Here is a 26,258-nt window from a genome sequence, read left to right on the forward strand (position 1 = left end):
CTCTTAGTATTATCTATGCCACCCAAGTTATGAGGCTTAGCGTCTCCAGACCACAATTTTATATTAGGGTGCAAAGATTTTTTCCATCTTTAAAATAAAAATGAGTCGAGATAGGCCTGGAATCTTAGGTTTTTATTTTACCTATTATAATTTTAGAAATGTTATGTAAATGGAAAGCAGTTTTCACTTTTACCACAGTTAATTAGCCCAATTTCGGGTTTAGCCAATAGGGTGTTCGGGACCCTTGAAATAGATTGGTAAACAAAAATGAAAACTCTAATAACGAAGCCTTGCCTATTTCGACTGATTTTTACCCAAAACATTATTTTAAACCATTTTTACATTCTCTAAAAAGAGATATTTACAACTTAATCTTTGTAATATTTTTGTGATTGTGGTCTACTCGCACGCCTGTGTTATGACCATATCATTTATATTTCTATGAATATGTCTGACGTGCCTTGCGCAGGCTTACATAGGTTATAATATCATCATCAATAACTTGACGTCAGTTTGTGAACGAATCAAAGATTCTTTTGGCACACCTTACGCAGGTGTAAACATGGCAGCCTTGCGCAGGTTTAGATAGGTACATAATATATTGGTTTCATCACAAATAACTTGACGTTAGTTTGTGAACGAATCAAAGATTCTTTTGGCACACCTTACGCAGGTGTAAACATGGCAGCCTTGCGCAGGTTTAGATAGGTACATAATATATTGGTTTCATCACAAATAACTTGACGTTAGTTTGTGAACGAATAAAAGATTCTCTTAGGCGCACCTTAGCAGGTGGAACCATAACAAACGTAAGTTTAAGAATAAGTATCATTCAAATCAAATACCCTGAGTTTATGGGTAATATTCCCTAAGTTGCGGGTTCCTTGCTCGACAAGGTGAAAAGCTTTACGCCGGCTTTAACAGGCACTTTTAGAAAGTGTCATTCACGGTGACGCGCAGATTTGCCAAAACTAAACTTTAACTCTACAGTTAACTAATATAATTTGACAATATGAACCAAACCATGCGTCTTCGTCAATGAATCAATCTAAAGATTCCCGTATCGTTAATGCCCTTCCATGTCACAGGCTTCCGATTTTATTTGAAACGTTTAATTTAAGTGTACTATTTATGTAGGTAGGTAAGTAGGCTTAAGAATTGACCCTCTTGTATGTAGTTACGTATAGAATTAATAATCAAGTTATTCAAATTCAAAATAACACAAGCACATATAGCACCTACATGCAAGAGTTCTTTTCCTTAACCTTTAAAGCTGTAAGTACCTGCTAAGTTATATATTTAAGTAGGTACCTACCTACATAAATCAAAGATCTAGTTGGAGAGATATAAGTTGATAGATACAGAGTGAAATACTTCACGAATTCGCATGTCATTCTTGCGCAGAGCCATGCTAATCTCTCTCTATGTCAGATTTAAGTTTATGTACTGCCGAAGTACTCACTTTCCACAAAAATAAATGCAATGTTTGCGATGTAGGTTTGTTCGTTACCTTGTGTCCCTTAGAGCGGAAATATCGTCGACTCCTATTCGGGTACACGTTATTTATCAGCAAGTTTATTACCAAAAAATTAATTTTGCAATATTATATTAACCCGGAACGGGATAAAAAGATAAATTGCTGATAGATACTAGGACAGATAAAAAACCTACACGTCTATAAGCTTCTACCTTAATACGTAGGTTCTACGTAACACGTATTAACTATCCGATCCATTCGTATTCGAAAACACAAATCACTTGAAAGGGTATACCTCCACACATCACCATTTAAGTATTATATAATTTCAACCGTTATTATACACACACAAAGATTTAAACTAACAAGACTCGGAAGAGACTTAATAAAATTAAATTATAATGGTGACACGTGCACGCTTTACCAGCTCGATGTGTTTTCTACCATGTGTTTTAGTATTTTCATTGGCATAGCCACGGTGCGCGCAGGCAGCCTTTGAAAACACTTGCACATCACTATTCCGGATCATTTTTATTTGCTAGATAGTTTAACGGACAACTAAATTTAAATATTTATTTCGAACGGCAAAAGCCGTTAGAAACTGTTTTTCAATATAGTCAGCTAAACTGGGGTACAAATTCAAAAACTCACCAGCAGTTTAGCTTCACGACCTTCCAGATGGAAAAACAGCAAGCCAATGAGGTAATTTGCGTTTGTTTCTAACTGTCAAAATTGTCAAACGCAACTGCCTGAAGTGGTGGGGGTGTGGGAGAGAGATGGACGTATATGCTAGAAAAGGACAATACGACTAACTACAGTGTTGCCACTCTCAATATATTACTTTAGGTTCCGAATATCGGTACAGTTGTTTAATTTTCAGTTAAACCGCTCTTGGTTTGTTACGATTTGATTTATAATTGATACCTAAACTGTAGATTTGATTGCTTAATATAAATCAAAAACCTTGTTCCTACGTGTGGGAATGATTCACAAAAATAATAGTTCGAATCCGCGAGGACCTACTTACGACGTGAAAGATGGTGTCGTGAAGTAAACATGGAATACCTACCTACCTACTTCAAGTTTAACATAGTATTGCTGTGAGGATCACGTCGATGTAAGTATTAATTAATATTATTTACTACAATTATTTAAAAGCTCACTTTGTTAGTAGGGTCGTGGGGACCTATTTATTTTCTGTGGTAATGTAGCCAGAGTATCTAAAGGCAAACCGTTAAACAGAAGTGCCTACTAGAAAGAATGAATATACAAGAATACATGGTCATACTCAAAATGCAGCCTGAAACTGCTTATTTGAACAGATATAATTTCTAATTTCCAGGTACATGTTGCAGTTCAAGCTGCTGATATCATGGTGGACAAGACTTATATAAGTGAATAAAGATCTGTGAATAATAAAACATGTTTTTGTTTATCTACTTTTTTATTAATTTAGGAAATATGTGTTGCCCATAAAAGAGCAACTATACGTAAATGTTCGTTTCAATCCAAAATGCTCAAGTTTGTTCTGGGCCCAAGTGCCTTAACAAATCGATGATCTCCTTTGTACATTACATATCACACAGCCGTATCTAAATAGGAATCACACGATGACCTGAAATAATAGAATATAATTAGCTAAATTAGCATGTACCTAATCCAATATCCAAACAATGGTGACAAGCCGGTAGAAAGTATCCACTGGGTGTTAAGCGACCTTAGCAATGGACGCTTGTAACAATTTTATGAATCCAATCTCCTTAAAAATCGAATCAGTGAAAAAATATATGATGTAACTTACATTTTCTATTTTTGTTCCCCTGATTTCAGCCAACTTATGGTTGGAGTTGGATGCTATATGGATACATATATTTCAATAAAACGTAAGTTATATTATATAACTTAGGCAGATTTCTGGAATCAGCTTTCACAAATTTAGCGTATTTTGAAATTATTGATTCAGGGATTCAAATGAAACGAGTATTCGAGACGACATTATTTATAAAAACGCGTGACACTGACATTGTCGACAGTTGACAATTACAATCAATTGACAATGACAACTATTTTTTAATGCTTGTTGTTGCTTGTGCTTTATCCAATCAGCCACGACATGTAATTTACAAGAAGTCGTATCTTATATTTTCAATAAATTATAAATATTCAACCGAGCCACGAATTACTAAATCATTCAAATTGGTATCTTAAATTAACCTATATTTTCAGAAAATAAAATAAAAATGGGGGTCTAAAAAAAATGAACAATCCTAATTGCACTCATCTGTCTGACGCTTGAATTATACATCAAAATGATGGTAATTTTATTGCGAATACAGTGGCATAGGGTTACCTGAGAAAATCCGGTCACAGATAAGGGTTGCCAGGCTTTTAAATAAAATAAGAAGGGAAAACTTTTAGCGATAACTCATAAACGGCTTAACTTATCAAGTTTGTTTTAATTTTGTTTGAATGAGTTCTTTAAGCACTATTTTTATGATTTTTTTTTCATAATTTTTGGATCGATTTTTCAAAAGTTAGAAGGAATAGCAGTTTTTATTCTTTTTAAATTATTATTTCCGAAATGATACACTTTATCAAAAAATGTTGTTTGCAGACCCCCATTAATTTTTAAAGACCTATCCAACGACACCCCACACTATAGGGTTAAAACGATAAAAAGAAATTCACATCCATTTTGTTTCTTTCAAAGCGATTATTTTCGAAAACATTCACTTAATCAAAAAATGTTTTTCTAAGACCCCTATTTATTTTAAAAGACCTATCTAACTATATCCCACATCGTAGGATTGAAGTGAAAAAAAAAACCTCACATACATTTTGTTTCGTTAGAAGCGATTATTTTCGAAAATGTTCACTTTATCAAAAAATGTTTTTGAAAACTCTTAATCATTTTAAAAGACCTATCCAACGACATCCCACACATTAAGGTTGAAACGAAATAAAAATCGCCACACACATTTAGTTTCTTTCGAAGCGTTTATTTCCGAACATTTTCACTTTATCAAAAAATGTCTATAGAAAACCCCCATCTATTTTAAAAGACCTATCCAACGACACCCCACATTATAGACTAGAAACTATGAAAAAAAATTCACACACATTGTGTATCTTTTAAAGCGATTATTTCCGAAAATATTCACTTTATCAAAAAATGTTTTTCTAAAACCCTTATTAATTTTAAAAGACCTATCCAACGATATCCCACATCATATGGTTGAAACGAAAAAAATAATGCTCACCTACATTTTGTTTCGTTAGAAGCGATTATTTTCGAAAATGTTCACTTTATCAAAAAATGTGTGGGGTGTCGTTGGATAGGTCTTTCAAAATAAATAGGGGTCTGCAAACAACATTTTTTGATAAAGTGAATCATTTCGGAAATAATCATTTAGAAAGAACAAAAAACGGTTATTCTTTCTAACTTTTGAAAAATCGATCCAAAAAATATGAAAAAAATCTTAAAAATACTGCTTAAAAAACTCATTCAAACAAAATTAAAACAAACTTGATAAGTTAAGCCGTTTATGAGTTATCGCTAAAAGTCTTCCCTTCTTATTTTATTTAAAAGCCTGGCAACCCTTATTTGCACAGAAAACCGCCTATAGAAACCTAATATTGGCCATTTTGTTCGCGACGCAAATCACCAAACTGTGAGGTGCGGGAGGGGTGCTCACGGCGTTGCGATTGGTCGTTCCAAACATGGCGCGCCGTCACGTGTAGGCGTAGGGATGGGACATGTTCATTACAGGCAGTGGTACTGGTACGAGTTGTACCGTAATTTATTGTGGTAAAATTAATATCATTAAAGTCCATAGGAAAATTACTTAAGTAATAATATTAAAACAATATCATCATTAATTAAGTACTTTAAAAATGTATCTAAAATTTTTACTATGCATATTAATGAGCTAAGATTCTTATCATAAGAATTTATGTATGAAATTAAATATGTATTCGATGTTGCATACATTTTGTGGTGAAACTTAACGGTAGGGTTGCGGTACGGTAGTGTTGGCCTTGAAATATTTCATTAATGTTTAACGTTCATGGATATTTGAAGGTGGTTTAGCTTCTTAAGAAAAACATGTCATTCATTTATCATTCATAAATCAATTATGAATTTCAAAAATGCAGATAGTTTTTATACTTCGTCACTTTGGTGGCAAACGCAGCCTATGGACGCTTGCAAATAGGAGACTGTCACATGTTCGGCTCTGAAAACCTGCTACAAATATGATTATTTTCTTATTTTGATGCTACCTCAATAATTATCATACTATGTACTAACTAAAAATTAAACTACTTAATACCTACTAAGATAAACTACCAAGTACCTAATAATAACTACAGATTCTACAGATCCATTTTTCTCAATTAAAAATAAAAGAGAATCACAGTTGTGATGAATCAAAGTCCTTGGTACAATCATTAACTTTTAATTTACTCCAACTACTTACTTCTACGTACACTTTTAAACAATCTTAAGTTCACAAGCAGTAACCTTCGTGCTAAATTTAGTGTTACTCGTTCCAGCGCCAAGCGAGAATGAGTCTTCCGCCACATGGTACGTTATATTTAAACTTTTCTATCATTAGAATTGGCGGGTAGGAGAGAAGGGTCATTTTCGCGAGTACCGACAGATTAATTAACAAATATTCGGGTAAACACTGATCATATTTTCAATCACTACCCACTAATTAGAATGCCATTAGTTAAACCTAACTTACACTAAATAATTATAATTTGTGCTATTATCTATAAAAAGGGACCTTATTGCCGATGGCGCTTACGATATTGACATCGATAAGCAAAAAACGTAGTAGTTTAAAATTGGGGATTCTGGCACATGTTTAGTTGTTTTGATTCCCAATTTAGCAATTAAGTTTCTTTGAATACTGGAACAGTCAATGTTGCTGTCTATCCAATGCGGAGGTCAATTTATGTTATGTGACGCTGATGAACTGATCAGTCATGTTGTGCTAGAAAACTTAAATCGGATTTAAAGGTCCCTTTGTAGTTTTTTTATAAATAACTCTTAAACGGTGACCTGTAGCAAAAATGTTGTGATACATAAGTAATCTTCATAAAATTGTCTACATTAAATATTCTATACGCTTTTTCGCTAGGATCAATATTTAAAAAAATATTTAAGGGAGAAAGTTAATTATAATCAATTGTTAATATTTTTTTGTAAATAACTCGTAAATGGTGGCCTGTAGAAAAAAATGTTCTGATACATAAGTAATCTACATAAAATTTTCTACATTAAATATTCTGTACACTTTTTCGCTGGGATCAATATTTCAAAAAATATTTAAGGGAGAAAGTTAATTATAATCAATTGTTAATATTTTTTGTTAATAACACGTAAACGGTGGCCTGTAGCAAAAAATGTTCTGAAGCATAAGTAATCTACATCCAATTTTCTACATTAAATGTTCTACAAAAAAATTCGGTAGGTTCAATATTTAAAAAAATATTTAAGGGAGAAAGTTAATTAATGGGGAAGTTAGTGCACTGAGTTGTCCCTTTTGTCCCAGGCGATGCCGCTTGACACAATTGTTCCTTGGATCATACTTAATTGATCTGAAGTCTTAACCTGGATATTAACTTTTGATTTCCCCCCAAAAAGGGAGAGGAGAAAAGTGGTTCCGGCGGTACACTGTGCTCTGTTTGATATAAAGCCGCAATCCGATGATTGATTGACATAATTGTTCTCCCAGAAGGAGGTTCGTGGGGTATTTGTCTTTGGTACGGTCGTATAGAGGGCGGCTGGGTGACCTCCAGAAAATTCCGACTTTTGGTCTACCGCTTCCGGTCAGAAAAATGTTTGACGGCCCGGCCAAATGGTCGGACCTAGGTGGGGGATGCTCGATCAAATGTCATAGAGGGACCCTGGCAGTTTTTGACGCCGCCATTTTTTTTTCAAAATGGCCGACTTTTTTATTTTAATTTTTTCAAGTTTGTCCTAGCGCGCTGAAATTTTGGTCACGGAAACTCGAGGTCCCCTAGATTCCTATGAAAATTTCTTTTTTTGAAAAATGTTTTAATTGCGGAAAAACTGGGCACTTTTATTATGTATGGCAACTTTTAAACGGTGCGTGATAGGTGGGGGGTGCTCGACCAAATGTCATAGAGGGCCTCTAGGAAAATAAAACTGCATTGAAAAAAATTCAAAATGGCCGACTTTTTTTTTAGATTTTTGAAGTTGGTCCGAGCGCGCCGAGATTTGGCATGGCAGGAGATAGAGGCCTCTAAATTCCTATGAAAAAAATTATTTTTGGAAAAAACCCAAGATGGCGGAAAAAATGGCAATTTTTATTTTGTATGGCAGCTTTTAAACGGTGCGAGATGGGTGGGGTTGCTCGACCAAATGTCATAGAGGGCCTCGAGAGTAATGGAATTGCATATAAATATTTTCAAAATGGCAGACTTTTTTTTTTTCAAGTTGGTCCGAGCGCGCTGAGATTTGGCATGCGGCTGACTGACGAACCAAGCAAAATCCTATACAAAAACTGTGTCAAGCGAGCCCGAAGGGCGAGCTTCAGGCTGGGAGTAGACGTGTGCGCCGATTAAAAAACGATCGGCGGCGGCGTTTTCCAAAAAATCGCCGGCGGCGGCGTGTTTTCGGCGTAAAATCGGCGTGACCTTGACTTTCAAGTTTCTACAGAAAAATCATTAATTTGTTGTTTTTTCACGAAAATTTGATTAATCCTGAATGGTGGTAAGTGAACTACGTAATCTACGTATAGTTTTGAATAGGTTGTGAGTAAAATAGGGTCGCGTTTGTAAATGAATATAGGATATAATAACTTACTTTTCCTAGTAACTGGCTTGCATTAAGGGGTTACCAGCGCTCGTAGCACGGTCGCATTTTTATCACCTGTCACCGCATCCTATCACGTTCTAACAAGTATGTAAGTACGAAAGTGACAGGCATAATGACAGGCGATAAAAATGGAACCATGCTGCCACCACTGGTCCCAATGACTTTCGATCCGATCTGTATCGCTCTGTGACTCTGTTTTCTCATGCTTTCCATGGCTTATCTTTAAATATCCTTGAAATTTGCTAGACATAATGGACTGCTATGGCTTCCCTTTAATGGTTTTCTTGTCGTACTAGCACCAGCCTCACTGAGACGTATCTTCATCTTTCTCGTTTTATCATTGCTGAGGATTGCGACCACTTGTAATTTGTCCCCATTTCGTGCGGTCGCGGTCATAAACCGTGTGGACTGCACGGTGCAGACTGCAGACTGCCACCAGCCATCGACTATCTCACACATGCTCCACTCCGAGCACGTTTGCCATCCATCCTTCACTTCACTTTGCTTGCCTACTGTTCGGTATTGTGAAGTCTCAAGCACCTCGATAACTGCATGAGAAGCTCCGGTTTTTGCAGCGCCAAAGATTATCCACTCTACTCATGTGTCCAAAACACAAAACTGCAGCATTTCGTGGCAGTTTTAAGTATACCGCCACAAAATGCTGGAACTACCTGCCACCACCTTTTAAGCAACTAACTTCTTTACAGTCTTTTAAAGTTAAACTAAAAAGTTATCTTCTGTCCAAGCAAAAAGTAGTGTCAGAGTCAAACCGGAGTCATGCAGCACGCTTCTTGCTTTTTCGCATATCGTCCTGTTTGCGCGCTCGGCGACGCCATTTTGTTCTGGCGTGTAGTCAACTGTCAGTTGATGCTGTATCCCGAACTTTTTCAAGTAGTTGTCCATCTGTTTATTGACAAACTCTGTGCCGTTATCTGTGCAAAGGATCTTCAGTTTCTTCCCACTTTGATTCTCAGCAAACTCTTTAAACTCCGTAAATTTTTCAAACACTTCACCTTATTCGAGTAAAATCATCAATAAACGTTAAAAAGTATCGGGCCTTGTTGACTGAAGGAACCTCCATAGGTCCGCAGACGTCTGAATGTACCAGACCTAGCACCTCAGTGCTTCGCGTCGCTTTATTTTTTTTATAAAGGGTTGTTTTGTCTATTTTCCCATGATGAAAGGTATACACTCAAGTTTAGATAAAGTGTTAGGAAAAGTTACTCCTGTTGCCATCTTATCTCTGAGTAATTTGAGGTTTTTCATATCGAGATGCCCCATCTTCCGATGCCACTGCATCAGCTGGTCACTTGCAGTTGCAGATGAAAGCGCAGAACCCTGTGAACAGCACTTTATTTTATAAATGCCTCGTTCTTCCACACCTTTCACTACAGTCTTACCTCTAATCTCGCATTCATCACTCTTAAAGATGTCACACCCTTTTTCAGTAAATACCACCACGTGTCCCTTTTTCGCTAATTCTAATTCAGGCATTCATTAAGGCTAATTCAGGGACATAAGTTACATTGTTTATAGTTAAATCTATAGATTCACAAACTACCGTACCTTCACTTTCGCCAAGTATCTCATTACCATTTGCACATGTCACTCTCAAGGGTTTCTTAGAGTCTTTTAAGTTTTTGAACCAAGATTTCCGATGCGACATATGTGAAGACGCTCCCGAGTCTATGACCCAGTCATTTGCGTGTGGATTCATCGCTGTACCAAGTGCATAGGCTTGCAGTGCCTCCTTCCTCGTTTTCGGATTCTCTGGACATTCCTGTGCCTTATGAGGTCCTTCACAAATGAAGCATTTGACCTTTCCTTTGGTCTTCCATTTAGGTGCACTCTTGCCCTTATGCTTCTTTGTTAGCAGCGCAGATGTTGGTTCCTTCTCGCTGGAGCCTGCTGCGAAGGTATCTTCCATTTGAAACAGCATGGTTTTCACATAATCGGTAGTTAAACTAATGTTGTTGTATTCTATGGCCAACCTCATCGGTTGAAACTCTGGGGTAAGGCCTTGAAGAAGTAAAGCTGCTAGTAGCTCATCATCAATCTCCTTCCCTAAATCTAACAGCTCTTGTGACGTCGCCATGACAGATGTCACATAATCTCGAACCGACGAGAATTGTTCCAGCCTCAAGCTCACTAGCTTTGACAATAGGCGGCAGCGATTGTTCAGACCTTTGTCTTCAAATGCATTCATTAATGCTTCCCAAGCTTTCTTAGCAGATTTTGCTGTACGGACATGCACTAGACCAGCGGTCGTCAACCCGCGGCCCGCGGGCCGCCACTTGCGGCCCGCGAGCCTCCCTGGCTATTTTGTATGTAATATTGACACACGACAGTCTAGTCATAAATATTAACAAAGTGCGGCCCGCGTCAACTTCGTTAACTACTATGTGGCCCTTGGCTGCTAAAAGATTGCCGACCGCTGCACTAGACAATGGGGTCGGACCATAAGACAAATCTTTGCACACGCTCTTTGGGCCCGTTTCGTACCTGAAACGTCGGTGGCTGCAGGAGTAGCACTCGTGTAGTCCCACAAATTCTCGTGGACCAAACACAGTTCCATCACAAACTTCCATGTTGCGTAATTGGAATTACCATCCAGTTTTTCTATAGATGGCAAACCACTGTTGCTACAACTCGAAGTTGCATTTTCACTCATTTTGCCAACACTATCTTCTAAATTATTCACACTATGGGCATAACGCAGTTATGGTTGCGCGACGGCCCTTAACCCGATATTATCACACACATAACATCGTTAACTTGTAACGCAGAGAGTCCCATTGATATTGTAAATAATAAAGATGTTCAATAATAAAATAGACGTAATTTACTATGTAAAATATTGACAAAGAACAAGAAAAAACAGACAGTTACGCATGACACTTGATAGAAGAGTATTTTAAAACACAATTTAAAAACTAAGTATGAAATTACAGAATAAACAAAATACGGCCAGTACTCTGGCGCCAAACCTCTTTTGACAATTCTAACAAGAATTTATAACTTTCGAGTCCTAAAACAAATAATTCAAACTTTATTAGTAAAACAAAATTGATTTTAACATTCTTACAGTAAATATTATATTACTACACCAATACTTATTTTAATAGTTATGCTTCCTCGACAGTTATTTTTACGACATTTAGAACATCGCAGTATAGATGCACCACTTTTGTACTTTCGAATCAAATGGTACTGATAGTCGCGGAATAACGATACCTTCCCACCTTTATTATCGACGAATGTAATTGCTTCGTCTTCTGACGAAGACATGCTTGCAGTCTGGATATATTATATTATACTTTTGCATAATTAACAATAATTATTTAGCTCATAAGAATAACCACTTTCTTAGAACAAAAGAAATGTTATTTATGATCATGACGTTTATAATTACTTTTAATATTATTATGCAAAGATAAGTGAAAAAAGTGGCCATTATCATTATTAAATATATTAGAAACGGGTCACTCACGTATTTTAAGTCGAAAAACGCTCGTGATTGACCCGTTTCTAATATATTTAATATGTATTTGTCTCACGGAAGTTTTGCCATTATCATTGTCAATATCTAGAGAGGTCGTTAATATGAAAGCTATCTATTTCCTCTTTTGACTGTAGTTGTGTTATAAAGAATGGTTAGAGAGCTTTCCTCATGAATCAACTACGTATGCACAACTAGTTGTTCCATTAGGAATACATATTTTTGATGGTACAACTAGTTGTGCATACGTAAGTAGTTGGTCCATGAGGAAAGCTTGACTTTTCTGTCTGTGTACGTATTTAGAAACTTGACTCCGCCCCTAAAATTAGTGCGATAGGGACAACTGCAGCTTAGGCGAAAAATCTTGCGTATAAATTTGTAGAATCGAGGTTTCGTACTCGACTGTTTCCTTCTCCAAAACTTAACTAATCATAACCAAATTTGTAAATATGAATGATTATGAAATTATCTGTGTCGGACTGTTTTGCTTTTTTGGCTAACTGGTATCAGTTTTGAATACCACACCTCTCATTGCGGCAAAATAAATTAGGCCATTTTGGCCATGTTTGAAGGGCTGTATTGACAATAACAATCTGTGTTGAAAAAATCATTGATCTAGCTTTTAAAACCACGGATGAAACAGTAGAGTACGTTTGTATGGAGAAATGACCGTCCTGTTGGCTCTTAATGTCTCTAGTTTGATTCATTTTGAACGTGACTCCGTGTAATAGTACATTATTGTCGAAGCTTGGAAGTAGCTACTTGCTGGCTGAGGATTCGTTTTAAACGGACGACCTTGGGAGTCCGTTTAATTTAATCCGAAGCCAGCAAGTAGCCTTCCAGCCGAGTCATATAAATATAGTGCTTTTCTCAAAAATGGTGCAAGAAATAGAAATATTTTACAGAAGCAATGGTCTAATTTGCACAGAAAAAAGTAAAACCATTAAAAAGATTTACTTTGCCTTTAAAAAAAAAGTGTATATTTCTGCTGAAAATTCGCCAACCTATTTGAGACACCTAAATAGTCGCGGTACCAACATTATAATAATAACTACCTACTGATCATCTGTTTGGCTGTTAATGGACCTATGCCTTCATTTGATATAGCCATTTCAACTTTTAAAAAGTTTGGAACTCGACAAATAATGGAATTTGTATGCAACATTGCAGTCCCGAAATCGAGACTGCAATGTTTTAAACTTTTTAATTTTTTGAATAACCATAAACTACGCACTTCGCGACCTATTTTTTAACCGGAAACGTCGACTCTGCCGTCCATTTTTGAGAAAAATTAAATTACATATTCCATACCATCCAACGGACTAACGCTTACTCTTAGCCCCAGGAGATGATGTATAATCTCAAGTTGCTTATGTGCATGAAACTAAACCTATGTGCTTTCCCTTTTTCAGGTCAAAGGTGAGTCATCTAATCTATAAACAATTGTATATGATATATTTGTATTTTGAGGATTTGGGTTTATGTGGTCAACTAGGAACCCTTATAATTCTTCCACGTCTGTCTGTCTGTCCATCTGTCCGTCCGCGGCTTAGCTCAGTGTTTGCAAGTCTGCAATTTACAAAGCAACTGCAAAGTGCTGCTGCAAAGTGTTTATACGATTATTCCGTAAATATAACCATAGAGAAATATAATAAGATTGTGAGATGTATTTTTTTCTCTATGATATAACAGATATCGATAGAATTTAAACTGACATCGAAAGTACGTTATCCAATGAGTAAAATTACATCAATAACTTTTTAAAATATAATTAAAAATATCCAAAATATTAATTTTAAACGGCCCCATACATTAAGTACGACGTTCGATAAGTGGTAGGTATATTGTTTACAGTAAGATATAGAAATATGATTAATTGTTTACATGTTTGACCTGCAATAATGCGGCACAAAATAAAACAATACATTTATTTATAGGGACGTACTAAATTTACAGTTAGTTACTCGAAGTCATGCCCTTGTTGTACCCAGTGTACCCTATAAATTGACGGGCCCTCTTCATTGTTTCCAAATGAACTTTTCTTAAAATTTTCGTTGTCTGGTAAGTATATCCCATCCATGGGGATCAAGTCCCACTCCCTGTGATTTCTTCTTATGGAAGAAGAAATCACAGGGAGTGAGATTCGGGGATCTTGATAAGAAAAGTCGTAATGCTCAAGATTCCACTTTTAACAAATTTTAGAAATGTTTCAGTAGCTCGGGTTTAAAAATTAGCAGTACCTACAGCTAGACAAATAAGACATTGCTTGCTCCGTTGTCAGACAAATAACTATTTTGTAATTATTACAGAACTGTAAAATAACTGGGAACGGGTTAAAGAGAAGTATTAATGAGAATGACTACGATGATGCAACAATTAAAAAAAGTAACCGAAGGACCCCGAAATCGTCATCTGGAAAAAACAAAAACAAGCAGTTTTGGATCACAAAAGTATAAAAATTATTCACTAGTACATTGCCCAATAAGGAGGTATGGACAAACAATTGTTAGACTGCGCGCAGCGCAGATTGTTTTAATAAAAAAAAATGTTAAATACGGTAAAATAACAGATATTATAGTCCGCCATTTTGTTTTTCTGTTTGACGGAAACGCGTGTAAGGCATAGACCCATACTGCATATAATCAAGAAGGGTTACTGGGCTTTTTACTATGCTCTGGCATATATTTATAAGGCATAGATCGAGTGTTCGTACATACCAAGTGAAGCCATTTCAAAAAAAAATTGGTACACTCCGTGAACTCCAAGAAGATATTCGGGTTTCGAGTAAAATCGTACATAGGCACACACATAGATTTATAAGGCACAGATGGAGTGTTCGTACATACCATGTGAAGCCATTTCAAGTGCGACGTCACGTCGCACTCGTGTCACCGTATTCGAACCGCACTGGCAGTTCTCAAGGTCAAATCGGTTTGTGTACACCTCCCGTTTAAAAATCAAAAACACTGGAAAGATGGTTGTTTGTGCAGTGAATGGGTGTCACAACGCATCATATCATAAAAACAAACCTACTGACATTACATTTCACGCGTAAGTATCGAGTTTAATGTGATATTTTTACGTAATCGTAAATACAAAAATCCAAAGTTTCGTCAGCCGCCATTTCTTATAAATGTTGCCAGTGTAGTGAATATTTAATATTTTTACTCAAAATGAAACATGACGTTTACATTCTAAAATGAATACGCTTAATTGAAGTTCCTTGTATAATTGTATAAAAATTATACAGTGTGGAAAGTTAACTCGGGCCCTGGAGGGAAACTACCTTAAATCCTTGAGCTAGCTCATTTTACTTAAAGGAGACATTCCTTTATTTTTAAAAAGAAACAAAACTGCATTCAAAGATTTTCTAAAACTCGCTTGCCTCGCCCGGGACTCGAACCAACTAAAATTAAAAAAAAAACACACACACCCTATTTTATTATACTAATCGATAGTATTAATATTCAGGATAAAATTTCTCTCGTTAAAATAAACACTAAAACAAACCAAACGTGTACCTACTCATTTTTTCCTTTAGATTTTTACGTAATATATGGTAATATAGGGGCGGGAGGGGGGAGGGGGTCAGCTTATTCTTATTATTTCTAGGGGAGGGAGAGGGTCAGAAACTGGCAAAATTTTCTTACGTAATTAATGACTGGCGCTTTTAGTGTTACTATTGCTTGGAACTGCTAAAATTATAAATAAAGTCATATTACAAATTTCAGTGACCTAGGGCCGATACGTACACGACTGCAACTTGTATGTAACTGCAACATATATAGATAGACACACTCTGTTTTGGACATCCGACTCGTCATGTGATCACTGGGTAGACCGCTTAAGTACCCAAGATAGCTGATGCTGAACCCTGACAGTACCTAGTGGAGCTCGGGTTTTATACAACAGCACACGCTGTTTTGGTCATGCGACTCGTCTTGATGAGTACTTAGGAAAGTAGTACCCAAGATAGAGCTGATGCTGAACCTTGGCTGTACTTAGTGGAACTCAGGTTTGGTGTAACACAGGCACACGCTGTCTTAGTCAATCGACACGTCTTTATAAGCACTTGGAAGAGCAATACCCAAGATAGAGCTGATGCTGAACCTTGGCTGTACCTACCTGGAACTCAGGTTTGATGCAACATAGACACACTCTGTTTTGAACATCCGACTCATCATGATGAGCACTTGGGAGAGCAGTACCCAAGATAGAGCTGATGCTGAACCCGGGCTGTGCTTATTGGAACTTAGGTTAGGTGCAACGTAGACACACGCTGTTTTGGACATCCGACTCATCATGATGAGCACTTGGGAGAGCAGTACCCAAGATAGAGCTGATGCTGAACCCTGGCAATACCTAGTGGAACTCAGGTTTGTTGCAACATAGGCACACGCTGTTTTGGTCATCCGACTCGTCTCGATGGGCACTTAGGAGAGTAGTACCCAAGATAAAGCTGATGCTGAACCCGGGCTGTGCTTATTGGAACTCAGGTTAATTGCAACGTAGACACACGCTGTTTTGGACATGCGACTCATCATGATGAGCACTTGGGAGAGCAGTACCCAAGATAGAGCTGATGCTGAACCCTGGCAATACCTAGTGGAACTCAGGTTTGTTGCAACATAGGCACACGCTGTTTTGATCATCCGACTCGTCTCGATGAGCACTTAGGAGAGTAGTACCCAAGATAAAGCTGATGCTGAATCCGGGCTGTGCTTATTGGAACTCAGGTTAGGTGCAACGTAGGCACACGCTGTTTTGGTCATCCGACTCGTCTTGATGAGCACTTAGGAGATTAGTACCCAAGATAGAGCTGATGCTTAACCCTGGCTGTACCTAGTGGAACAGTGTACCTGGTGGCCAGTAGGTATCCAGACGGGATAGTTTTTCGCTCAATTGTGTGGTGTGGACGCAAAAATTAAATTCAAGGACATTGGCTCGCTGAGTTCGCTGACCCAACGTTATGTAGGAAAGCCAGTTGTCTTCCTTACAAAAAGTACTGGGCGACCGTCTAGGATGTAATAAGCACTTATGAAATTGTATATTACGTGTGGATGATATTGGCAATATGATTTTGTCGTCTGGACACGTTTTTAATGGACAAAGTAAAAGCTGTGACAGACAGGCGTACCGGACAGCAACCGGGGTCCGGTTAGTACATTTCTTTCTTGCTCTCACTTATAGCTGCGTTCTTAACGGACTTATTACGTACCCACTCGATCGAACATGAAACAAGCATCGGATTGGATCAAAGTCGAGGTCCGGTACGTTTAGGTAGAAAAACTCCGCGAGCCCTTACAAAGCTCTGCTTTTTGCTAATTTTATTTCAAATTATGTATTATAATGATCAACTGGTAAAATATACGAGCATTGAAAAACGCTACGTGGAAAATCGCTGCATTAAAAATGACATGAAATTTCCGATCGTGATAAAATGCGATGTGAAAATTCGCTACTATGAAAATATGCTTTTGTGAAAATTGTCTAACAAATCAATGAAATGTTGTATCGATGCGGAAACCTGAACATTGCGCAGCTATGGCCAACCTAGTCAATGCGTGTAGGTGCCCGCGGCGCACCAAACAAAAACATACAACCGAATTGCGAACCTCCTCTTTTGAGATTTGGAAGTCGGTTAAAGATAATTATCTTTCAGTGCGTTACGCAAAATACTTTCCGTGCATTTTTTTAATGCAATATACTTAAAGTAAGAATATCGAGAGTGTAGTTACCTTTTTCTCACTTACACGGGAACAGAAAAATCACCGGCGCCAAAGACGAGCGTAGTAGTAGCTGACGCACATCCACAGCTGTCCAAACCAGGGATGTTGCGGATGCCGATTTTTTGACATCCGCGGATGCGGATATTTAAAGGCTCACATCCGCGGATGCGGATGCGGATGCGGATGTCAAGATTAGGTACTTAGAAAACGTCAAATATTACATTTTTAATATTTTTTTATTAAAAAAAACGAAACGTTTAGTATTTGAGCAAGAATATAGTGCGTTATATTTAATAAACAGTAACTTGGCCGACTTTTCTGGATCTAGACGATTTCGTGATAGGTAATGACGAAATTAGCTAGCACTTACGCCGCCGCTAAGACGTTCCTGTACCGACTTGTTCGACATCCGCATCCGCATAAGCTCCGCATCGATTTTATGCGGATGCGGATGCAGATGCGGATGTTGAAAATAATGCGGAAGTTCCGCGGTTGCGGATGCGGATGCGGATGTTCGCAACATCCCTGGTCCAAACACATTGTACATAAATATAATCTGGTATAATCAAACTAATTGGAGAAGTTACTGGTTTGTTTATCTTTAAATGATAAAAATAATTGAGAGACTTTCAACAATAACATACCAATATATTACTTATTTCACTTTGTATTGTTCCATTTTACTAACCAAACATCATCATTTTGTTTGTTTTAGAACATGTTTGACCACATAAAATTAAACTCAAATAAACCAGAATTATCGGATTTAATACCACCGGATACCAACAAAGTTCCCCGAAACTGGTGGTATTTTAATGAGGTTAAAGTATGATTTATCCTATTCCGCTAAGTAAGTTGGACCGCTTGTAAGAAGTAACTTCTGACATTTTTGGCGCGCGACAATGTACTCTTGATGGACACTGCCCCCTTAATGCTTCCATCTTGTGATCTTGGTGTAGTTGGTGTTGCTCTAAAACTGGCCTAATGTACTTAACAAAGTTTTCATTCAACTGTTGTCCGTGAAGCCAGCACGTGAACGCAATTAGAACGTATTCGGTAGCAGTTCCTTTGGTAGCAACATCAAAAAACTACGTCACCAACACCAAACTTCCAATGCATTGTGGTGGTAGAAAATATTTGAACCGTTGAAAGGTGGTCGGTTGACATTATATGTTCCTGGAACTAGGTAGATAGAGGTAGCTGAATCTGAATCATATCCCGAAACTGATATTAAATCTATAAGCATGTTCGATCGAGTCTTCATTTATCATTATCACTTATAAGACACGTACTTACTCGTATGCTACTACAGTCCGGCTGTCGTGTCGCTCTGAATCTCAAAGCATTTTGCAGCATTTATTTTTGGTTATAGTTTAATTTCTTTTAGCGTAGCCATATTTTACTAGTATGTGGAATATGAGAGCATGTGGATTGTGGACAGCAATTAAAGAATTGTCCAAATACACCACAGTTCTCACTCCGTGTTCTCTTAGTACTTAACCGATTGCGTTCGTAACTCAAGCAAAAAGTTTTGATAAAGCTCGTTTTCATACCAGAATCTCAGCAGATTAATCACTCCATTAGACACCCGGGACGCACGTAACTTCGCCTACAGGATTTCATAGTTGACGAGGTCAAATGCGTGAGTTCTGAAAAGCATGCATAGATCGATGTTTTTAGGCTGAAAATAGAGGCATCTGTTGAGAGACCGGGACGGAAACCAAATTGCGCGTCATCAATTTTAATTTTCTTAAGCAGCTTAGGATGAAGGAGGCGCTCTAATATTTTACCTAGAATATATATAGTTCCTAATGAAATAGGCCCGTACGAGTAATTAGACGCTAAGGTTGCTCGTTTTATTCTTGACAATCTATACGAGGGGCGTTCAATATATAATGAGAATGAGATGCAAACTCTTTAAATATTAGGAAAGTAAATACTGGCCGACAAAGCTAATCTACCTAGCTGATTGCCATGAAAAAAAAACTAACTGATCTTTGTTTAAAAAAAAAAATACGGCGATTTCTTTGCGATGCTATTGAGTACGTTAGCGAAAATGGAGAAAATTGAACTGCGCGCCGTTATCAAATTGTGTTTGAAATTTTTTTCTATGGACCAAGTCAATTTAGATTTACGGGACACTTTAAGGTCTAATGCTCCTCCGTATTCGACAGTCGCACGTTGGTGCGCCGAATTTAGACGTGGAAGAACATCGACCATGGATCACCCCCGCTCCGGACGCCCTACTACAGCAGTAACTGAAGAAATTGTGAAAAAAGTTGAAAACTTAGTTTTGGCGGATCGTCGTGTCACGGTTCGTTTTATTGCTGAAAATGTAAAGATTTCAACGGGGAGCGTGCATAATATTTTACATGAACCCTTGGGTATGAAAAAGGTATCAGCGCGTTGGGTACCCAGAATGCTTACTGACACGCAAAAACAAACTAGAGTCGAGATTTGTCAAGAAGCTTTGGACCTGATACAGCAAGACCGGGAACTTTTTTTGGCGTGATTTATAACAATGGACGAAGCATGGCTCCATCATTACGACCCTGAAACGAAACTGCAGTCTATGACATGGAAAAGGCCATCATCTCCAACTCCGAAGAAATTCAAGGTGGGCCCATCTGCCGGTAAGGTCATGGGCTCTGTTTTTTGGGATGGTAAAGGGGTCGTAATGATTGAGTATCTCGAGCATGGAGCCACTATTACGGGCTCTTTATATGCCAAACAAATAGCAACATTGCGCAATTAGATCCGTGAAAATCGGCGAGGTAAACTCTCGAAAATTGTGTTGTTCCATCAGGACAATGCACGGGCACACAAGTCCGCCGTTGCAATGGCTGCAATACGTGATGCTGGGTTTGATATCCTTAAGCATCCTCGGTATTCACCAGACCTCTCCCCTAGTGATTTCTACCTATTTCCGAGATTGAAGAAATACCTAAGAGGCAAGAAATTTGAAGACGACGACGCGGTAGTCGCTGCAGTACAAGATTTTTCAAGTACTCAAGATGAAACCTTTTTTTAGAAATGGAATTTTAAGTTTAGAAAAAAGATATACTAAGTGTATTATGCTAAAAGGTGACTATGTCGAAAAATAAAATAACATTTAATAAAAGTTGTATATAACATACTCATTCTCACTTTTTATTGAACGCCCCTCGTATATATAAATGCAAGTGTCCTGACTGACTGACTGATTGACTGATTCATCAACGCAGAGCCAAAACTACACAAGCTAGAAAGTTGAAATTTGCACACTAGGTTGCATTTATAAAGTGTACAAGAGATAAGAAGCGATTTTGAAAAATTCAACCCCTAAGGGGGTTAAAAAGGGGATGAAAGGTTGTATGGGGTACAAGTTTTATTTTAAGCTAGGAATTTGAAAGTTTGTAAAAATGTATTATATTAAAAAACAAGAAAACTAATTTCAGCGTTTTTGAAAATTCATCCCCCAAGGTGGTGAAAAAGGGGTTGAAAGTTTGTATGGAGATCAAATATTTTTGTGAGTGTGGGACTTGAAACTTTGTATATGGGGATATTATTATAAGACAAGAAAAGTAATTTCAGCGTTTTTGAAAATTCATCCCCTAATAGGGTTAAAAAGGGGTTGAAAGATTGAATCCATTACAAATGCTTTGAAACTTCTTAGAAAGGCATAATAGCCGATTACAAAATAAAGTAATTGCGACGTTTTTGGAAATTCAATCCCTAAGGGGGTTAAAAAGGGGATGAAAGTTCGTCTTGGGGTGCAAATTTCATTTTAAGCTAGGAACTTGAAACTTTACAAATAAATATTAAATTTAAATACAAGAAAACTAAATTCAGCGTTTTTGAAAATTCATCCCCTAAGGTGGTGAAAAAAGGGTTGAAAGTTTGTATGGATATCAAACATTTTTTCGAGCGCGGGACTTGAATCTTTGTATTTGGGGATATTATTAAAAGACAGGAAAAGTAATTTCAGCGTTTTGTTAATTTCATCCCCTAACAGGGTTAAAAAGAGGTTGAAAGTTTGTATGTGGTTCAAATTTTATTTTAAACTAGGTACTTGAAAGTTCGTAAAAAGATATAATATTAAAATACAAGAAAACTGATTTCTGCGTTTTTGAAAATTCATCCCGTAAGGTGGTAAAAAAGGGGTTGAAAGTTTGTATGGATATCAAACATTTTTTCGAACGCGGGACTTGAATCTTTGTATTTGGGGATATTATTAAAAGACAGGAAAAGTAATTTCAGCGTTTTGTAAAATTCATCCCCTAACAGGGTTAAAAAGAGGTTGAAAGTTTGTATGTGGTTCAAATTTTATTTTAAGCTAGGTACTTGAAAGTTCGTAAAAAGATATATTATTAAAATACAAGAAAATTAATTTCTGCGTTTTTGAAAATTCATCCCGTAAGGTGGTAAAAAAGGGGTTGAAAGTTTGTATGAATATCAAAAACTTTTTTGAGCGCGGGACTTGAATCTTTGTATTTGGGGATATTATTAGAAGACAATACAAATAATTTCAGCGTTTTGTATAATTCATCCCCTAAGAGGTTTAAAAAGGGGTTGAAAGTTTGTACAGGGTACAAATTTTATTTTAAGCTAGGAACTTGAAACTTCATAAAAAGGTGTTATTTTAAAACGAAAAAAAAATAATTTCAGCGTTTTTGAAAATTTATATCTCAAGGTGGTGAAAAAGGGGTGGAAAGTTTGTATGGAGTTCAAACATTTTTGTGAGAACGGGCTTGAATCTTTGTACAGAGGCATATTATTAGAATACAAGAAAAGTAATTTCAGCGTTTTTTAAAATTCATCCCCTAAAATGGTTTAAAAGGGGTTGAAAGTTTATACAGGGTTCAAATTTTATTTACTTAAACTTCGTAAATAGGTAGTTAGGTAAATAGAGGACATGAAAATCTTCTAAGGGGTTTGAGAGGGATTATGTCGAGAACAATTTTATTTAGTTAGGGGCTAGAAACTTCGTAGGTTGTGAAAGGTAGGTAGTCTCATGCGTTGTACAATATTAATAATTAACAAATGATTAACCGTCCTACTGCAATATTTTGCTGCATAATGTTCTAAGCGAATGTAGAATATATAACCACCAATATACAAATCCACGCGTACGAAGTCGCGGGCAACAGCTAGTAATTGTATAATAGTAACAATTATTGGTACTACAGTAGTAACAATAGTAACAATTAGTGCACATAATGCAAGAACAATGCGTTATATTATAATACAAGAAAAGTGTCAGGATTTATTTCTTACTCGTAACTGGGATATTAATAGTACATTACATACCTAGGGAGGTGAATTTGTAAATGCTCCAGATCGCAGGTGTTTGTGCGTGCATAAATATGCGGTCTGGGGCTTTACCAATTACCGCCCGTGGTTTGTCTAAAGTTTTACGTCTTGCCTTGGCCAGGAAGTGAGATTTTCTTCTCGCGTAGCGGGAAGAAAATCCCACTTACGGGCCTAAGGTGATGTAAATATATTAAGTACTACTCGTTTTATTAATTCACACGTATACTTATACTTTATAACATTTAGTACCGTAAAATGGGGTGAGTAGGCGCAAAACTGACATTCAAACCTCGATAACATTTTATTTTTACATATGCAAACTGAATGGCGTAATAAGTGTTCCGGACGTTTGTATTTTAGTTTTTATATTATTTTGGGTAGTTCCATTTCATAACTTTGACGATAAAGAGGAAAACCCACCTCACCCCGTAGTGCCTCGTATTTGGGGTGAGAGGGCTTTTCATACAAAGGTGATTTTGGAAGAATGTTGGATCGATTTTGTTTTATTATGCGTATTACTATAGCTCCAATTTAAATTGGAATGCATTGTTTTTGTGGCAGTAGCCTTAAAAAACCATCTCACCCCCCTTTCAAACCTTCTCTCCTCATTCATAACCCACCTCTCCCCGCGAAACCTACTCACCCCATTTTACGGTAATTGGTAGCTACTTAATCTTTATACATCGTTGGTTAGATTGTTGATTTCTGGTTGATTTACAGAAACTGGTGCATACGAGGGGCGTTCAATAAAAAGTGAGAATGAGTATGTTATATACAACTTTTATTAAATGTTATTTTATTTTTCGACATAGTCACCTTTTAGCATAATACACTTAGTATATCTTTTTTCTAAACTTAATATTCCATTTCTAAAAAAGGTTTTATCTTGAGTACTTAAAAAATCTTGTACTGCAGCGACTACCGCGTCGTCGTCTTCAAATTTCTTGCCTCTTAGGTATTTCTTCAATCTCGGAAATAGGTAGAAATCACTAGGGGCGAGGTCTGGTGAATACGGAGGATGCTTAAGGATATCGAACCCAGCATCACGTATTGCAGCCATTGCAACGGCGGACTTGTGTGCCGGTGCATTGTCCTGATGGAACAACACAATTTTCGATAGTTTACCTCGCCTTTTTTCACGGATCTCATTGCGCAATGTTGCTATTTGTTTGGCATATAAAGAGCCCGTAATAGTGGCTCCATGCTCGAGATACTCAATCACTACGACCCCTTTACCATCCCAAAAAACAGAGCCCATGACCTTATCGGCAGATGGGCCCACCTTGAATTTCTTCGGAGTTGGAGATGATGGCCTTTTCCATGTCATAGACTGCAGTTTCGTTTCAGGGTCGTAATGATGGAGCCATGTTTCGTCCATTGTTATAAATCGCGCCAAAAAAAGTTCCCGGTCTTGCTGTATCAGGTCCAAAGCTTCTTGACAAATCTCGACTCTAGTTTGTTTTTGCGTGTCAGTAAGCATTCTGGGTACCCAACGCGCTGATACCTTTTTCATACCCAAGCGTTCATGTAAAATATTATGCACGCTCCCCGTTGAAATCTTTACATTTTCAGCAATAAAACGAACCGTGACACGACGATCCGCCAAAACTAAGTTTTCGACTTTTTTCACAATTTCTTCAGTTACTGCTGTAGTAGGGCGTCCGGAGCGGGGGTCATCCATGGTCGATGTTCTTCCACGTCTAAATTCGGCGCACCAACGTGTAACTGTCGAATACGGAGGAGCATTAGACCTTAAAGTGTCCCGTAAATCTAAATTGACTTGATCCGTAGAAAAATTTTTCAAACACAAGTATTTAATAACGGCGCGCAGTTCAATTTTCTCCATTTTCGCTAACGTACTCAACAGCATCGCAAAGAAATTGCCGTATTTTTTTTTTTAAACAAAAAACAGTTAGTTTTTTTTTCATGGCAATCAGCTAGGTAGATTAGCTTTACCGGCCAGTATTTACTTTCCTAATATTTAAAGAGTTTGCATCTCATTCTCATTATATATTGAACGCCCCTCGTATTTCTATAAAAATATTGTCATTTCGAAACAAATATTGTCACATGTTTACGAAGAAGGAAGTAACGAGAAACTTTACCTTGCTGAGTTACTTCGACGAACCTCTTTCGCCTCGAAGAATTCAAAGATGAAAGTTACTAACACTAATTTTTTATGCATTTGTTACAGGATGATTTAAGTCAACTCCAAGCAGCACTGTGAGAACCCAACAACGTATATATAGTTGTAGTTGACTGTACAAATATTAGAATGAATATATTACCTATGCCTAAAAATGATTTTTAATTTCGCTTATCCATTTAAATTAACACTAACAACCACTACATATACAACTATAACAATTCGTAAACAATTTATTTAATGAGTAGGTAATTTAGGTCCATTTTTAGCGTTCCGCAGTCAACTAAAAACCCTTACAGATTTGCCATGTCCGTCTGTTGTCCGTCCGCGGCTTTGCTATGTGACCATATTTTGGCATGCATATATATTAATGTATAAATCAATAATTGCGACAAAGTAAATCCAAAAACTAAATAAAAACTGTTTGGCCGCGCCCTCACTAAGCCCTTGCTGTACTTCCTTCCTTTTCCTTGAGCGTTTCAAACGCCATGTTAGACCATCAATCGAACAAAAAGCTCTGTTGCTCTTATACCTAATGCTTCGCACACAGCAAAATATTGAGATCAGCAGGGATAATGGGATTATTTTGCTAACATTTCCTCCACACTGCACTCATAAGCTGCAACCATTGGACGTTGCAATTTTTGGGCCCTTAAAAACTCTATGATGAATCCACCTCCGCACACGCAATAAGATTTATCGCCACTTCGACATTTGAAAAAAAAAATCCCAATTTTGAGAATCGAAGATCCGTTGCAGGCTACCTATGGCTGCAACCAATTACCTAAGGACTGTATCGTTTATTATTGGTACTTAAAAAAAAGTTACTGTCTAAATTGAAAACTTTTATTACTTTTATTTAATGTACCTACATAACGTAAAGTATATTTAAAACGATAAAATTAATAATAAAACGACCTATTTATTGACCTTTATAATTTCTATTATACCTTATGTGTATAATTGCATGAATTCTATAGTAATTTAAATTGTATTTTTTCCCTTATTTTCTCGTAATGCATGTTAATTATAAGATGTAATTATTTTTGAAAAGATGTGTCCCGCCGAGTTTGTTGCCGGTCCCATATTGGGATACCCTCCTCCAATTGAGGGGGGATTTAAATCTTCTCGGGGCAGAGGTGTAGGGTTGGAGCCGGTCTACCTAGCTTTATTTGACGTTCATAAGCGCATTGTAATTATGCCTACTTGAATAAACTATCTTTTATCTTATCTTTATCTTTATCTTTGCCAAGATTCCGCACCTT

General features: G+C 37.1%; 1 protein-coding gene and 1 pseudogene across 1 annotated transcript in view; one reads left to right on the top strand and one right to left on the bottom strand.

The window, feature by feature from the left end:
- The window catches only part of LOC134660637 (uncharacterized), an 87,545-nt gene extending 62,457 nt beyond the window's left edge, over positions 1–25,088 (top strand). Inside the window, exon 8 of the mRNA XM_063516412.1 lies at positions 25,042–25,088. Within this exon, the coding sequence (XP_063372482.1) occupies positions 25,042–25,051 (10 nt within the window). The 3' untranslated portion in view covers positions 25,052–25,088. The remainder of the gene's footprint in view (positions 1–25,041) is intronic.
- On the bottom strand, positions 1,360–1,458 carry LOC134661955 (U6 spliceosomal RNA; annotated as a pseudogene).
- Positions 25,089–26,258: the final 1,170 nt, after the last annotated feature.

The sequence above is a fragment of the Cydia amplana genome, chromosome Z, assembly GCF_948474715.1.
Source record: "Cydia amplana chromosome Z, ilCydAmpl1.1, whole genome shotgun sequence".
Classification (NCBI taxonomy): Eukaryota; Metazoa; Arthropoda; class Insecta; order Lepidoptera; family Tortricidae; genus Cydia; species Cydia amplana.